General features: G+C 45.1%; 1 protein-coding gene across 1 annotated transcript; it reads right to left on the bottom strand.

The window, feature by feature from the left end:
• Positions 1 to 12,686: 12,686 nt before the first annotated feature.
• On the bottom strand, positions 12,687 to 15,382 carry ASCL4 (achaete-scute family bHLH transcription factor 4). Its single transcript, XM_082751992.1, has 2 exons — positions 14,438 to 15,382; positions 12,687 to 12,746 (listed from the first exon to the last, which is right to left on the bottom strand). Exon 1 carries the CDS (start codon positions 15,129 to 15,131, stop codon positions 14,565 to 14,567), a length of 567 nt encoding a protein of 188 aa, XP_082608118.1. The 5' UTR covers positions 15,132 to 15,382; the 3' UTR covers positions 12,687 to 12,746; positions 14,438 to 14,564.
• Positions 15,383 to 16,863: the final 1,481 nt, after the last annotated feature.

The raw sequence follows: 16,863 nt of genomic DNA, 5'->3' as shown, positions 1-16,863 counted from the left end.
ATATCCCTGCTCACAGGCATTTGGGGTGATGGGGGCTGCTCCAGAGATGGATTGTCCCTCCTGTCCCTGCCTCAGACCCAGGGCCTCTGAAAGGCCTCCAAAACCATCCTATTTCAGAAAACACACAGGCTCCTGGCTGCCCTTCCTGCCAAGCCCTGCAAGCTCTTCCATTAATGGTCAGTGGATGAGGCAAAAGTTTTATCTTGATTGAGAAACATGAAGCCTTGTTTGTGAGACAAATACTCATTTCCTTGTCTCCTGGGCAGGAATTCAAACTATTTGATTATTATCAATAGCAGGCAAGAGCATCGTTGCTGTCTTCTTCCCTCCCTGTTCCTCTGGCAGAAAGTGAATCCTCCATCACAGACCAACTCCTGAAGAGGAAAGTTTGGCATAAGGACGAGGCATTTGGGGACATCTTCGGAGAGCAGCTTTCAGTATTGAGCAACTGGAGACTTGTCCTACTGGTGTCAAGTAATTTCATTTTCTTATGTCTTGGTGCTCTATCTGGTCTTTCATTAGTCTTTATGATTTAAGTACTAAGCTCTGAATCAGGGACCATGCCTTGCAGGCATGCAACAGCCCTGAGTATCTATCTATTCTTGGTCTTCTGGCACCACTGGAGGGATGGGTTCACTCCTATTGTGATCTAAGCTGAGAGCACAAAAGATTATAAACTGTCCAGTTTCAAGTAGTCGCTCCAGATTTTGAAGTTTTTGATAGTGCCCTGGCTACAAAGCAGAGCCCCTGAGCCAGATTCTTACCTTCGGTTCAGTGCAAGAAAGGTTCCTAAACTCTTCCATGCTTCGAGGGTACAGGACCTAGTGTGAAGTGCTAAATGTTCCTCCTCATTTTTGCCATGTGAATGCATTCATGTGCTAAGGGACAGAAGCTGAGGGAGCATCAGGCTGCTCATGGGGGTGTTTGGGTTCCCATTGTCTCCACCACAAAGAGGATGAAAACACAACCTTTCCTCTCTGGCATAAAAAAACTCACTGAGTAGCTCTAGCTAGGTGCAGCCTTGATTTCTCTTTGCAAAATAAGATGATAGCACATCTGGAGATGCACACATAGAACAAGAGCAGGCTGAAGGTATCAGAGGAATGTGGCATGGATGAAAAGTGCCAGGAGGGCAGCTTGGGAGATGAAAACTGCCCCCTGTGACCTGTGGCAAGCCCCCTGAAATGCCCAGGAGATGACAAAACTGCTGGGGAAAGTCACCATCACTCAAGGAAATGTCCTGCTGAGCATTCAGGCTGTGCTGCTGCCCCCTCTCCCCCCCCAAAAAAAATATATATAGCCATGAGGCAAGCAGATCAACAAGGGAGAAATGAGAGCTGTCAGTCCAATGCAAAACCCAAAAACCACAGGACAAGTGATTGCTAACTCTTCAATTTCCTCAGTGATTTTTCCTCCCTACCAGTCATGCTTCCAAGCTTATGACCCTCCTTGAGGTGGTGATCACTTGCTCAGGAACTGCTGCTGTGTGTCCTGTGCTTAGAAAGCCTCTCCAACACAGGTGAGTGCATCAGTAGCACTGACATGCAGCGTGCCAGCAGCTCCATACACCTGGGCAAGAGTTGAGTAGAAGCACTGCATTGCTCCATCTTCTGCCACGCATACTTGCTGAGCTCCATCTGTGGTGCAGGATGGTGTAGCAGATAGTCGCCAGCTACTTTTCTGCTGGTTTGATCTTAGGTTTGGCTATGGGTGAACTAGAGAGTCATCTTGAGTCGCTAATACTGAAGCTGCTCTTCTGTCCTGCTCTGTTGCTGGTGTGCTGTGGAAAAGTAAATCCAGATAGACTCATAACTGAGTTAGTCCTATTATTAATGCCAACTGCAGAGTCAGGGAAGTCTTCTAGGGATCTCTCCCACCACACTTCCACAGGCCTGCCTCAGCAGAGACCAGCATTGCTTGGAGCAGGAGATTTGGGAAATGGGGCTGGGACAATCCTGGAAGATTTGAGACCTTCTTTAGCTAGATCCTGGACACAGTCTGAGTGTGAAACAAGTTAACATAGCTTCTGGACATCCTCAGTTGTCCAGCAAAGGTTCTTGGAGTACTTGTCCTGAATGCTCCTGTGCTCAGGGCAGTCATAAGCAGGGAGGCATGCACCAGGGGCCTACACCAGCTCCTGGCTACACTCCCAGTGAAGGCAATTTTCCAGGGCAAGCTGGGGTGGGTTTTCTTCGGCAGATCATTTTGATGATGAAGCCTATTTGCCTCAGCTAGACTTCCCATTCAATTCATCAGGTTGCTTTGTCTGGAGGGTTAGGAAGAAGATTGCAGTGAGCAGAGGGACAGCTCTTGGCTGACTTTTTAGCAGGAAGCATTTCAGCAGCACATTTCATCACAAGGCGCTTTGCTTCTGTGTATTTTATGGAAGACTCCAAAAATCCTGAGATCAAACCAAGCTATTGAATGTCTCAGGCCATGAAAAGGTGAGGAGACCTCAGGCTGTCCCCAGCTTGCACCTAATGGCTGACCCAGCATGCAGGCTGATCCTCAGAGGTGCTGTGGTGGGGCTCCTCATGCTGGTACCTCCTTCACTCTGCCCTGGTAGCCCCTCACACAGCCACTTTCCTCCCTGGTCTCTGCAGCCCAGGGTATGAAAGGCTGGATTTGGCTTGTTTCATGTTCAGCTCCGTGTTTCACAACACCGGCTTTTCAACAGGCCCACCTCCCCCCTCCCCGCCTGTGGTGACTCATCCCAGGAATTTTAATCTCCGTGGTCTGTCTGTAGTTGTAAAATATAATACCAACGAAGTTGGGCTTATTTATCCCGAAGCCATGAAACTGTTGTCAGAAGAAATTGATACGCACTACTGAGGGGAGAAAAAGGGCTGCTGCTGGGGAGGATTTGACTCGAACGTGGCTTTGAATTCTCAGCACTTCAAATGGAAATTTCCCTTTTTGAAGTGGATCCATTTTCATCTCCATTCCTTTCTTTTCTTTTAAACTACAGGAGTGAGGACTTGGAGGGCTTATTTGCGGGAGGATTAGCTCCTGCTGTGGCTCTCATCTGCAAGAAGTTTCCATCACCATGCCACAGGTGCCCAGACGCCTCGCCTCCCACAGAAGCTCTGGAGAAATGGCTTGGTGTGAAGGTCCTCCTGCCAGGTGGAGCTGATCTGCTTGGCTTTAGATGGTCAATGCAGCAGGCATTTCCCTGAAGCCATGGCTCTGGAGGACCTGGGGACATGGTGGCAGAGACGCTGGCCTCATGTGAGGATGGTCTGAGCACTGCCTCCCTGGCATTCCTCCTGGGGAGCAGCCTTTAATCCCTCACCCATGGTATTGCTGAGACCCACCACCGTCCCACAGTGGGCATTCCCCTGAGGGAACCACAGAGCTGTATGTGACCCCGGCACACATCTGAGCTGCTCACTGTGACAAATACTGCCATGGTTTCTTCTGGAAGTGTGTCACTGCACTTCCCCCAGCAGTCCGGCTTGGGACACACCTCAGCTCCTGTCCTCCTAAACCAGGAACCAGCATCTCACCAGCCACAGGCCCAGAGGGAATTGAGGCGCACTGTGTCTCTTGTGGTAAGGAAGAAGGACAATTCCTTTACAAAGTAGAGAGGTCTGCACTTCTGCTTTCTCTGTGGGCTGAGGGAGCAGCTGAACCACTGAGCACATCAGTGCTGGTTTTCCATTAGTTGTGTTGCTGGGAAGTTCACAGTGGGTGTTGCTGCAAGGCACTGTCAAGGGAGTTCCTTTGATGGAGGTTTCTCCATGACTATGAAAGGAAGAAAAAATCATACTCCAAGCAGTGAGAGGTAGTGTGGCTCTCACCACCACTGTCTCCATGCACAGCATTTTAGAGACACCACCCAATGCCTCTTAAACCCAATGCATAGACCTTCACCAACGCAAGCAGGAGATGGATCAGGCTCCTTTCTATCCCTTAGACATATTAATTTCTGTACCACCATCCTGATGTCTTTTAAAGCTGGGCTCACCCAGCAGCTGCTGGATTACCATCTCGTGGACCTGTTCCAGCCATTGAGCTAAGCACATCCCCCTGCGCCTTCAGCACCTGACCAGCTCTGGACATGGAGGATTTGCCCACGTAAACACCAAGCATATCCTAGGCACTCCAGATCAAATCACAGGGTCTTCCCATTCCTTCAAAGACATCTGAGGCCTAATGTCTAAAAGAAGCAGATCAAACATGTAAATTTGAACTGAGATTAATTACGCATTTGCAACTTCAGGAGAAAAAAAAAAAAAAGCCATTTATGTTTGTCTGCATTAACTATGCCCGTGGGGGTGTTCCTTTGTCTTTGTACGTGATGATACCCCATGAGAGATTAGGTCTAGTTCCACCAGATCTCTTGAAAAGCCTTAAAGGCTTCAGGAAACTCTGCGAATACGTTTCAGCAGGAGGTAGACGAGGAGAAGGGAAGTGTCGGCATTGCTTCCTCAGAGCACTGGAGAAGCCTTTGTTGAGTGGCTTGAGGCTAGTTCTCAGCTCCTGGATTTCAAACAGATATAATTATCACTTGGATAAGGTTCAGGACTTGGAGGGAGCTGCCAAATCTTTCATGAAGTGATGAGTTTGTCCCACTGGATCTGGGATAAAAAACAAGAAAGAAAGGAGGAAAATGATTTAACCGTATAGGTGTTGTCTTACATACATAATGTGCCAAGTAGAGTATACTCTTAGTGCTGTCCTGTAGCCTGTCTTATACACATTTTCTCTTTGGAGCATCTGCGTAGTAATTTTATTTATTTATTTATTTATTATCTCTCTGAAACCAAGAGGTACTGGAATTGTCTCTATAAAATCTATTGTCCAAATATCTCTATCCTAAGTATTCTTAGAAAAAAATAAAGTATCTGATCTTCCAGGGTTCCCACTGATTCTCCAAAGCTTTTGAATTTATTTTTTTTTTACCCAGCCCTGGAACTGCCTTTCCTTAAACATTCCTGAGTAAATTCTAAGTCCAATGGATTTCCATTCATACTTTTCATGGTGTCTGCATGGCTTAAAACTTCAGATCTGCCTAAGCTGCAAGTTGCTTTTGTAATCTTTGCAATGAAGGCACTGTCAATATTTGAGCTTGTGGCCTTTGCTCTCAGTATTAAAAATCAGGGCTGACTGAAAAGAGTGGAATGTTTTAGGAAAATAAATAAATAAATAAGTAAAATAAAAGCTGCCTCTGTTTTGCAGACGTGGTTTAATGTATGTCCATTTTTACGGTATTTTAACTTATATCCTTTTGAACTGAAAATCACCATTAGAATTATTCCAGAACATTTCCTTATCTGTAAAATTTGACTTTAGATATAAAATAAAATATATCATACTGGTAATTCATGGACATAGGTTGCTGATGCCGTTGTCACACCCAACTGGCACTTCATACCAGATGCTAACACCAGATGCCTGTCTGCCCTGCTCCATGCTCCAAGCCCCCATTCCCCAGTGCTTGGAGCCCAATGTAGGAGGTTCTTGGTGGCATTTGTTGCATGCACTTCTGTGCCTACACTTGTACCTAAACTGCTGCTTTAACTCTTGTAATTAAGAACCACAAAGAAAACTCACCAGTGACCTTCCTAGATGTGTTCTTAACACATTTTAGCCAACGGAAATCTGGCCAAAGACCCCACTTTAGGCTTCTTTCTTGGAGACGACACCCTGAAACCATGAATGTACTCTTAGTGCCCCCTTTTTGGCAGTCTGCACTCAGGCCCACATGGATGAACCCTTGGGCTGCTTTCACAATATCTTTTACCAGACATCTCCCTTAACTCTGCCTAAACTCTTTTCCAGCCATTCTTGTCCAGCTGCTGTCCAAAAATGCCTGCTCTGCACAATGCCAATGCTGACCGTCTTGCTCTCACCTAATCTGCCCTCTGCACAGCCATCTCCTGCCCAGTCACAGTTCCTGATACCCTTCACTCCACATATGCTGTGATTTTATTAGCTTTGCAGTGGTTATCAGATGATGGAATGACCTAAATTGTGACTTTTTACACTGAAGTTGCAAATGCAAAATGCATTCCTTAAGAGAATGACCTCAAAACACAACTTTTTTCCAATTACAAAGCTCTGAAAATGCTGACTGTTCCTACTACAGAGTAACTCAACCATTGCACTGTGATTGCGTTGTCGTTCTTTTTCTTGTCCCTTCCACGTGAGCTCCTACAGCACATGTAGATACAACTTGGCGCCCTCCTGAAACTAGCTTTAGTAAAAATTGAGCCAGCTGGTAACTGAATGAGCTTCTCAGACAGGGGACTATAAACAACATTTAATAACCTTATGCTTTATGGGCTCGTTAATGTAAATGGAGCTTTTGAAGCTTTCATAGCACTGAAAAATGCAAAGCAACGGAGCATGCAGCACATAAACAGAGGCGAATGCCCCGCATTTGTGCTGCACGTGTCGTGGTGACATGCGGCACGGCCCAGCTTTGATGTGTCCGGCAGGCCCCTCGGGATGTGCCACCACCACTTCCACGGGGCATCTGCATCCCTGAGAAGTGGGAGTACAGCCTGGGTGATGCTCACGGGCAGGCTTATCTGTGAGCTCAGGATCTGCTGCTGTTCCCAGCACAGCTTCAAGAAACGGACCACGCTGTTGCTAAAACGGAGGAGAAACCCAGTGCTGAAGTAACCTGGGTTTATCACTTGATTCCCAAGCCTGCTGATGGTGGGCTGAGCGCTGTCATCACCCCCTGCTCCCCAGCCAGAGCACAGCCTGTTTGCAGCAGCTCAGCGCTTTGATAAGGAATACGCTCGGAGGTGCTTGGCAAAGACTGACAAGGAGAGATGAATGAGGGGTGATGGTAGGCAGATAACTGTGGTGTGGCTGGGGTACAGGCAGACAGATATGCACTGTCATGCAAATGCTGTGGTCTCAGCCTTTTTTTTTTTTTGCACAATGACTGGTGGTAAAATCATGTTGCTGCTTCTTTTTTGATAGTTTTTTTTTTTTTTATTTGTTTGTTTAGAATTTTGCTTATTAAATAGCTTCCTGCCTATCTCCAGCCCAGATGCTGCAAGGCACATCCATCTTCACCAAGATCAGCACATAGCGTGGTCAGCAGAGAGGTGTAAGGAAGGAGGGATGCTAAGGTCAGGCTGCTGTATGAGAAGGATACTGATTACACAGCCAGGCCATGGCCCTATACCCTTGCCCCTCTAGCTATAGCCAGAGCTACAGGGGTGAACAAGACAAAGAGAGGAAAAGAGAACTACAGAGACTGATGGACAGTAGCAATATGTAAATAAACTTCTGACTCCTGGCATGCAGGACAGAGAAGGAGGAGGAGGGAGGAAGAGTGGTGCTCTTGGAGAAACTCCTCATTTAAGAGAGAAACCTCCAGTGCTTGGACTCTCCGCATGCTCCATGCTCCTCATCATGGTGCTGGGCTCCTCCTAGCCTCTCTGCTATTCTGTGTTCCTCCTCCAGGATGAAGAACCAGTGTCTGGTTCAGTCCCAGCCTGCCCCACCTCTCATTTCTGGCTCATGACAGAGACCACAGATGCAGCAGGTCATGGCCACATTTGTGAAGGGTTCCCCATAGTGGCCACAGCCTCTTTGCTGTGTCCTCCCTGAACTCAGGGCACCCTGAGCCATGGGAATGAGGAAAGCACTTTAAATGGTAGAAAACACCCACACTGGCTGGTGGGGTGTCAGGCCCTCTCTCCAGCCCTGCCTATGCTTCCCTTTATGTCCTGGTCGAGGAGGGTGACTGCTTTGCTTGCTCTTATTAGCATTTCTGCTATGCAAGATCTCACAGCTCTTTTTCATCTCCACAGGGTTGGCCTGCAAATGGGTTATATGTTATCACGTTATCTTAAAATCTTTTTTTTTTTTTTTTTCTCACAAGTTAATCCTCCCCAAAGGTGTCATATCTAATTTGCTCTTATTTCCCTGGTTTCAGCCATGCAGTTAATTTGATATCACACAGTGTGCCACACTTCAAAACCACTTTCTCTTCTCCACCTCATCCTTCCTCCTTCTCCGGTGTGAAAACACCACAGCACACACGCCTGTGTTTGTACATCCACCTTATTTTATTCATACATTACACAGTTTATTATCAGTTTCATTCATTAAGCATCAGTGAGCTTTAATGCCACTGGGTGTGGGGGTGTATAGATCACCTCCATACGAGTTCCCCTGGGACAAGACCTCTACAGCTTAGTCTGGAACTTCTTCAGTGCTTCTTAAATTTAAAGAACTACATCTAGAGAGTGGCATAATATATCATAATGCTGGCAGTAAAGCAAATACAGAAAAAGACCAAAAAATCCATTTATTAAATTTTCAATCTGTCAGCCTCTCACGGTTCACTCATTCAGTTTCCTCTTCTTGAATCCAAACCCCTCTCAAAGTACTTATATTTTCATCCCTTGTCCCCAGCAGACAGGACAAAAGGCAGCATGTTCTACTAGTGCAAAGCACGTTTGCCTGCTGATGCCCGTGGGCTGACTGGCCATCAAGCAGGCCAAACTGAAAAGAGAATTTGATCTAGTGGCAATTTCAGAGACATGATGGGACAGCTGACGTGGCTGGAATGTGGTCGTGGATGGGTATGTCCTGCTCAGGAAATCCACAGTCTTAGTGGTACTGGCCCCTTCAGCCATATCTGAAGACAGTGGCGGTAATGAACCAGGTCTTCAACCACCCAGCTTCATAGATGAATGCATCGACCTTGACAAATCTCCTTGGTTTACACAAATGCACCAAGTTATGACTGGAGGTGGCCAAAGAGTGGGTGCACTGCCTGCTCTTTGTGTTGCCCCAGGGTTTGTTGGGCGGCATGGAAATCTGACCCAGCATTGAGCACCACAGCTCATCAGCCAGAGCCATAAGCCCTCAGCTGGGCTCCCCGCCTCTGCCCAACCCCTTATTTTGTCAAGAATTGGAGAAATACGATTTGTGTTTTGAGACTTTCTTTTCATGGGGGTTTGTTGAAAAACAGGCAGAGGATCAGAAGCTTTAGGGGATGGGAGCTCTCACACACAGTGTGTTGTCTAAGCTTTGTTTCCACTGGAAATCAGACTAAAACAAAACAAAGCAAAACAAAACAAAAGACACACACACACACCAAAAAAACTTTTTATTTTTCTTTGTCTGAGATTTGCAAGGTGTGGGACTGTGAGCATGCATGTGGCTCCTGGTCTCCGCAAGAAAACTCAGTAGTAGGACTCTGTTCCAGGGCTGGGCTGTGGGTACCCCAACATTTCCAGCTTGTATGCATGCAGCTACTGTGTTTCTTAGGAAGGAACGGTTCTTTTGTAAGCTACGACAAATAAAAGGAAGCCAATTAAACTAACCTTTTCTTGTGCTTGTCCTTTGAAGTGCATCCAATAAACCCAGCCTGTGCATGTACCTGCACTATCTGTTCCTGAGTTGGGTTTTAGCTGTTATTCACTTCATTTTTCAGCTCGTTTTGTAAACTAGGGAAAGGTTTTCTCTTCTGAGGCGGTACCTCACTGCCAGGCTGGAGCTCTGAGCCTCTGCCCTCACCTCAGCCCAGGCGTGGTGGAGGCAAGGCTCCGCAGCCTTCACGTGCTCGCATGTAGCTGCTATGGTGCTGGGCCTACCCTGAGAGCATGCTGCATGCTCAGGCCTTGGAGGGATGAGTTCTGGCAACTACAGTGATAATCCAGCATAGCTGGGCCACCAGGTGACTCTCACACAGGGCTTTATCCAGAAAGAACAGCTCCCTTAAGCCCAGTGAGAGGTGTAATCCCATAAAGGCCTAGTGGGAAGACTGCAGCGGAGCAGAGTGCTGTGGCACTGCAAACAGGGACTCGTGTCTCTCCCCAGGCCTGCCTTTCACCTTGCCTTTCAACATGAGATATGAGAGGGCAAGGCTGCTGAACTGGCAATGCTAAAACACAGCCTGTTAAATCCCACCCACAGACAATGGTAGGTCAGAAAAATAGGAATATTCTGACAGGAATAACCACGAAACGTGGATATGAGTGGGTAGGGGAAGGACACTGGTGACTAAACAAGGTGGCCCTTTCACTCCTGAAAAGCACCACCAGCCTCTTGCGCAAAGCATCAAACGACCATTTTGTTCCCTGTTGACTTTCCAGGGTCTTGGCTCAGGGTAGCTGCCCTCACTCCCTGGAAAGAAGCATGTTCTCAGTTCAGTCAAAAGAATGCTAGTTGTAACATTTTCAGCCAGCTCTGGAGCATCTTCTGAGCACTGCCATCTTGCCAAACTGCTGTAAATTGCAAACTAATGCTTTTGGCAGTCTGCGCTCATTTCACCAGCATCCTAACCTGACCCTGTCTGTATCTGATCCTCCATTGACTGCATGGAGATCCAGTGAGGTCCATCCAACTTTGCTGCTCCCCACTTATCTGGAACAAATTTCTCTCTTACTTTGCAGCTGCTTACCTGCATGCTGAGGGTTACTACTGACGAGGTACGGGCTGAGGCTGTATGAGCTTAGACTCTGTTTTGCAGAGACTGACTTGAAACCTTTTGCATCCATAGGGATTGACCTGAGCCAACCTCAGCAGGGCTCTCCTGTTGGTAGCACTTGAAATGTTGCAGATCTTTTTTTTTTTCCTACTTCCAAGTGTTCTGGTGGCAAATGTTTTCAAAGATTCTTTATTTTTCTGTGGCTGTTCCCTGTTCATTTATTCCGGTGGGATAAATTGACCCTGATTGCTTTACTGTCTGAACATGAGTTCTCTGCAGTGCCTTCTGGTTTTCTTTGGCCACGTTATTGACACTGAGTAATATAACATGAAAGGAGTGCAGACAGGCTTTTACAAAGAAATCAGCTAAATAGCTATTAGAGGATTAAAAGCAATCCCATGGCCAGGATTACACATCTTTAAAATGCTGATAGTATCAAGGAGCAAATGGATTTGTAATTTAATGGCAGAAGAGGGAAGACGACAGATGCGTGGGTTTTTTCACATTTGATAGAAAGATTAAAGTGTCTGAATTTTGTATGCAGGAGTTTGATAAAGCTGCAGCATGGTTGCCTAGGGATATCAGTGTTCACCTCTCTTGTAAATAGTGACTGCACCACATGGAGAGAACTCTTCTGGTCACCATTTTTATTAAAACTTTAACTCTCAGGGTGACAAGTTGGATCATTGTCTGCTTTCAAAGTCTCATAATGATACACTTTAGAAGCTTTGAAGAAAACCTTTGTCTAGACAGAAACAGCTTAAGAAGCTTTTGAAATGTAGCATTCACTTGAAATCTTTGTTGACACACGTAGGAAGTGCTGATCCATATTTGGGAAATCTTTACCCGTCTTCTACTTCCCTGTGCTAGAGGTGTGCAACAGGTTTGCATGCTAGCAGGAACTCAAGAAAGGAAATATACAACCTCCCTAGGAGCGGTTCAACTGGTCACAGATTTTTTTGCACAGAAAGAATTTCATTTTCACCCAGAAACTCATTTTCCTTTAAAATGAAATTAAGCTGCCTGTGATATTCTAGTTTTTGCAGCTTCATTATTGAGGCTGGGTCAGGAGGTGCTTTAAGGATGTCTCCAGAGCTGTTAAAGAGTGAAATGCGAATTCTGCAATGTGTGTATAAACGCCTTCTTATTGATATATTGACTTTTTAATCAGTCTCCTTGACTTGAGGCCCAGGGGTCTTTCTCAAAACATGGTTTCACAATATCCAGGCTTGGTTCCGACTGTAGAATATTAAGGATATGCAAGAAATAAACCAGTCCCATCTAGACATGCAGCAGATCAGCCTGCACCGCACATGGGAAGGGTCATCCTACAACAGCGATGGTCAAGCACAGGCCCAGAGTGGAGATGCTCCCCCCTTGGTTAGAGTCCCCTTGAGGCACATCCCATGTGAGATGAAGCTAAAGGGGGCAGAGCCATGGCTCAGTCTGCTTCTCTGTCCATCTGGACTAGCTGATCACTGAGAAGGCAGCAAGCCCTACCCTCCCTCTGGGCTTTGGAAACACAGGATTATGGCTCTTGGATATGTCAACACAGAGGTCAAACCTCTGTGATAAGCATCTGACCTAAAAATGTATTTGGAGAGTTATCTGATGCTTCCTGCCTGGAAAGTAACTGGCATTCTGGTCGTTTTTATTTGTACTGGTTTAGTTTGATCTGGTTACTTACTGTCATTATACGTATGTATGTTAACTGCTTTTCATCTTTAAAGTGCTTTACAAACAGCTATGTGTTTCACAGAATTTGACTCAGGTACTCTGAGGAAGCATGTATTTTTTCACAGATAACAGAGATTTAATCTCTGTGTAGATGGAGAAATGCAATCCAGACTTGCTGATACAGTTACCACTAGTTACCATATTTCCAGAAATCTCAAAACTGAGTCACAGAGAGAGTTTGAATCTCTTCCCAGAGGCCAAAAAGGAAAGAAGAAAAGACATAAAAATAGTAGAACCCTGTCAGACATTCCTACCACTACCTTGCACTTCTCCCCTTTCTTGGATAACAAATATGAACGCTTATGCACCCCAAAATTAGTGCTTCATCTCTAGATCCTTAGCGAGAACTGTCCAGGTAACTGTGCTTAAACTCTTTGGGTCTGGGAAACAGACCTGCAGAAGTAACAGCTCTTACAAAAAACAGAATAGTCTTTAGAAAAAGAATAAAGGACAAAGGTTGTGACTGCCACTGACATTTTTTACAGTGCCTCTTCAGTATGGTCAGGCTGAGTGAATGATCTGAGCCACTTGCTCTCTTAGGCTCTTTCCTTTTCTGAATTGTGCGTGGTTTGCCTAAGCGTCTGTTTTTCAGAATTATTGGCTGTGAATTAAGAAAAAATAATTGGGATCAGAGCTCTAGCAATAGCTAGACGCAAGTCACTCCACCGCAAGTACATGAAAGCAGGCACTCAACGGCTAAAAGCGTGCAAACATTCATAGCAGTATTCTAGAAATCAGCACGTTATTTTTATACCTAATAATTTTGATCAGATGCCAACAGCACAAGCCACCTCCCTATCTAGGTTTAAAAATCTAGGTTAAAAAAATTCGTTTCATAGCTAGTGCTTTATCTGCACTTCCTATCCATTTTCTTTATTCTTTGCTGAACATTCAGGGTTCCTGCAAGCAGTGATGTCCCATTCATTACCCACTGAAAGTGAAAACAAACAAACAGAACAGACAAACAAACAAACACCACCAAGCCACAGCCAGGATATATTCCTTTTTTTTTTTCCTTTTTTTTTTTTTTTTTATTTAAATGAAATTTACGGACACATTTGAGGTATTTAATCAGTATGTGTTCTCACTTACACATAAGTATTTTTTCAGGTGGTCAGTCGGCATATGTGAAGGAAAGACAAAAAGATACAAAACCATTTCACCAACATGAGGCCAAAAAAGAGCAGACGTTTGACAAGTTTGTGCAAAATGTATGAGTAAGAAGGAGCTTACCCCAAATTCAGAATCAGATTTAAGCACATAGATAAATATTAATTAAATCTGGCCTTAGAAAAACAAAGATTTTTTGAGGAATTTGGAGAAAAGTTCTCATTTTAAGTAGACATTGTCCAAATTATAGGTATTTCATATATTTTGAGACATCAGTTTGAAAAGGTGTATTCTTTGAAAAAGTAATGCAACATTCTGATCAAAAGGAGAAATGCCTACATTTTCATGCAGATATAAACTGATATATTTAATGTTACCCTTTCTTTACATTAATTTAATGTACATTTCTGTACCTTTCAGGACTTAACCACCACAGGAACACATTTCTAAGCATATCATCTCTGAGCTGCCAAAAAGACACAATCAGGACTAGTTTGTGTACAACTCTGTTTTCAGAAAATAAAGAAACAGGCTGGCAACATTTTTCTGTATCACGAAGGGAGCTTTGCTTTTATAGGTGCAGTTTTACAAATCTCTGTCTACCACTTTCCAGAATGGATTTGAGTGAAAGGGTCAGACTTTCTTTGCCCAAAATTTATCCTTTGGACAATCACCAAATAGAATCCAATACATGAGTTGCTTCTTTCACTTTAGAAGAAGCCATAACAGAAATTAATTCACAAATGTAGGCTTATTTATTAAAAAAATACTGTCTTTTCAGAAGTAGCAGTATTTTTGTGGGTTTTCTAAGAAAAATGTTGGGAAAGACACGTCATCTAGATCTTACCTTTCCCAGTCCAAATGTTTGTAACCCGGTATGTCTCAGGCTAGCAATCAGGAAAAACAGACAATAAAACTTAAAGGAGGAAGCGGGATAAAGCGGAGGGGAGTTTCCTGAAATGGATTTATCTGGTTTTGCTGTCTCCTTGAGTGAAAGGCAAAAGAAAACAGACAAACAGAATAAAAACTGAATGAAAAGTAGAAGGCAAAAGTTGCTTTGGTTTTAACAAGCCAAAGTTTAGTAGCACAGCTGAAACAACCTAAGCAATATCTATTTGCTTAAGAATCATCTTTAAGTTTTGTGCAGACAACATTTAAAGTCCTTCGACAGATTGAAAATACCTTTATCTTTTTTTCCTAGCTGTTCTCCCTTTTCCTGGTACTCGTTTTAATCTGTAGAAAAATCCCTGGGGTTTTAGTTTTGGTTTGCAGCCGATCTTGAAAGCTTCTGTCTCCAGGGGGCCATTTCCTAGCTGCCCGCCTCCTCAAATTCACTGTAGGGGGATGAAGCTGAGGAGGTTTTAGACTCCCCATCGCTGTTGCACTCCCGCAGGGGACCAGGACTGGGACCATCCGGGAGCTCCTTGGCGGAGAGCGTTTCCTTACTGTTAGAACCCAGGGGATGGCAGTCCAGCAAGCTCTGCAGGTGCTTGATGTAGCTGATTGCAGCTCGCAGGGTCTCCACTTTGCTGAGGCGCTTGTCAGCAAATTCTTTGGGCAGGTGCTCCCTCAGGCGCGTGTAGCCCTCGTTCACGCAGCGCACCCGCTGCCTTTCCCTCTCGTTCCTCTTTCGAATGAAGGCAGGCTCAAAGGAATAGTCATAGACGCCCACGTAGCCAGGGAACGGGATGTAGGGGATGCGACCTGCGTGCCCGCCGTAGGCTTGCTCCCAGTAAGACGGGTCCAGGTGGAAGGGAACCCCGAAGGGCTCTCTCAGGGGGACCCCGTGGGGATGCACGTGGCTGCTAGCCAGGGACATAGCTCCCGAAAATGCAATCCTGTTCAACAGTCCATCACCATCTTTACCGCTGTCCATGCTCCGTCCTTTCTCACCAGCGCAAGGTCAGCTCCTGAATTTGGCTTCCAAATCTCAGATCAATCCAAACGAGGAGGAAACATTTGTACAGGTACTCTGCCCCGCAGGCTGCGGATTCCCCCTGCAGTGTGTAAAAACTCAGATCTCAAAGCACCGCGAACATCTCATGAGGTCCACTCCGTGCTTGGCGATCAGCTCTAAGGCTTGAAGTTTTTATAGATGCAGGATGCCAGCTAATTTACAGACAGGTATTGAGGACCATCACTCCGCACTTTAAACCCTTCTTTTCCTCTGATCTTCATATTTCAAAAGATAATAAGAGGGTTCCTGTGTATTCCTTTTCTCCCTGCTTGAAATTATGACCATAGGAGTTAACGCCAAACATAAATAATCTTCCAGGCTCTAAACACTTCTCATGTATTGTAATCCACAATACCGTTTGATATAATTGTCTCCAAAAGCTGGGTAATTTGCAAAGTTTACAGGGATCTTCAAAGTTTTGGCAGAACTCCTCCCTTTCAGGAACCAAGGATCTTCTGTCATCTGAAAACTACCCAAAGGCTTTTCACAATGAAATCCAAAAGACAACTGCAAGCTTTGTTGTTTCGGCTGCTCTGGTCTAACTGAAACAGCTCACGAGCAGTTTGCAAAACTTATACGGCACGTCTCTAGCTTTCTGGAGAAGCTGAGAGATCTTCAAAGGAAAGAGTGCTCTCTTGTGGTTGCAAGTCATGTCAGATCAAGAATGCTTTTGTGCAAGCACAAGAGGAAAACTGCTTTCTTCACCCGAACAGAGGCCTTATTAAGAAGTACGAGTTCCACAAATTGAACACGAGCATTTTCAAAAAATATGCAACGTTGTGCCTGTCTCTACTCATTGCAGAGCTGTTCTGGTCAGCACTATAAGCACCTGCCTCAGGTAGTCAAATATAGAGATTATGGCCTGGTTGGTTGCTCCAGTGTAGCCGTTTCTAGATGTTCATGTAGATAGGGGCTTACTAGTGGGAACCTACAAAATGCTTTAACTGGGGAGCTGAAAATCCATCTCAGCCGTGCCAGATCTTTGCTGCATCCACCAGTTTGCCTGCAGCTTGCCAAGGAGTGGAGGTAGAGAAAAGAAAAAGACTTTTGGCAGCAAATTTCCTTTCTTTTTTTTTGCCACCATCAGTTTGGCGAGTTGAACATTTTGTCTGGGAGATCTGTGGGAAGGGATGGACGTGAAGAGGTACAGGCATGCAGGCTCTGTTAAAACTGCTCTTTTGCTCAAAGTGAAAGTTTCCACCCTGCTCAGTCTTTCATGCCAAACAGTCCCTGAAGCGTGAGTAACTGAAACAACATCCTCCCCTCTGAGAAACACATCTATGTCTCTGCTGAGTCAGAAACCTGCAGCAGTGATGTCAGCATGCGTTTTCAAGTCAGCTTCTGTAAACCTGCTGGCCCGTTCTGCAGCTTCAAAAAAACAATGCTGCAGGAGCAGTCCAGATAGTAATCTTCAAAGCGTGATGAACGTACACGGAGACTGTTCCAAACACGTAAATGAGAACAGTCCTCTACTCTCATTTATGCCAGGGGCAGGATCAGCACCAAAATGGCTCAAAATCCTGGGCAAGTATCCATCTACTTTCACCTCCGTCACCAACGTTGACTAGCAAGAGATGGTGACTCAAGCTGAAGGTTTCGTAGCATTACCTAATGGTTAGCTAATGCATTTTATGAGAAGTTGAGATCTTAT

Source organism: Aythya marila, assembly GCF_965140915.1.
Source record: "Aythya marila genome assembly, chromosome: 1".
Taxonomy (NCBI): Eukaryota; Metazoa; Chordata; class Aves; order Anseriformes; family Anatidae; genus Aythya; species Aythya marila.
The sequence above is the reverse complement of the archived record's forward strand: the minus strand, read 5'-3'. Positions and strand labels throughout refer to the sequence as shown.

Excerpts from the sequence above, each read along its gene's own strand:
- ASCL4 (XM_082751992.1), bottom strand. The coding sequence starts at position 15,131 with ATGGACAGCGGTAAAGATGGTGATGGACTGTTGAACAGGATTGCATTT.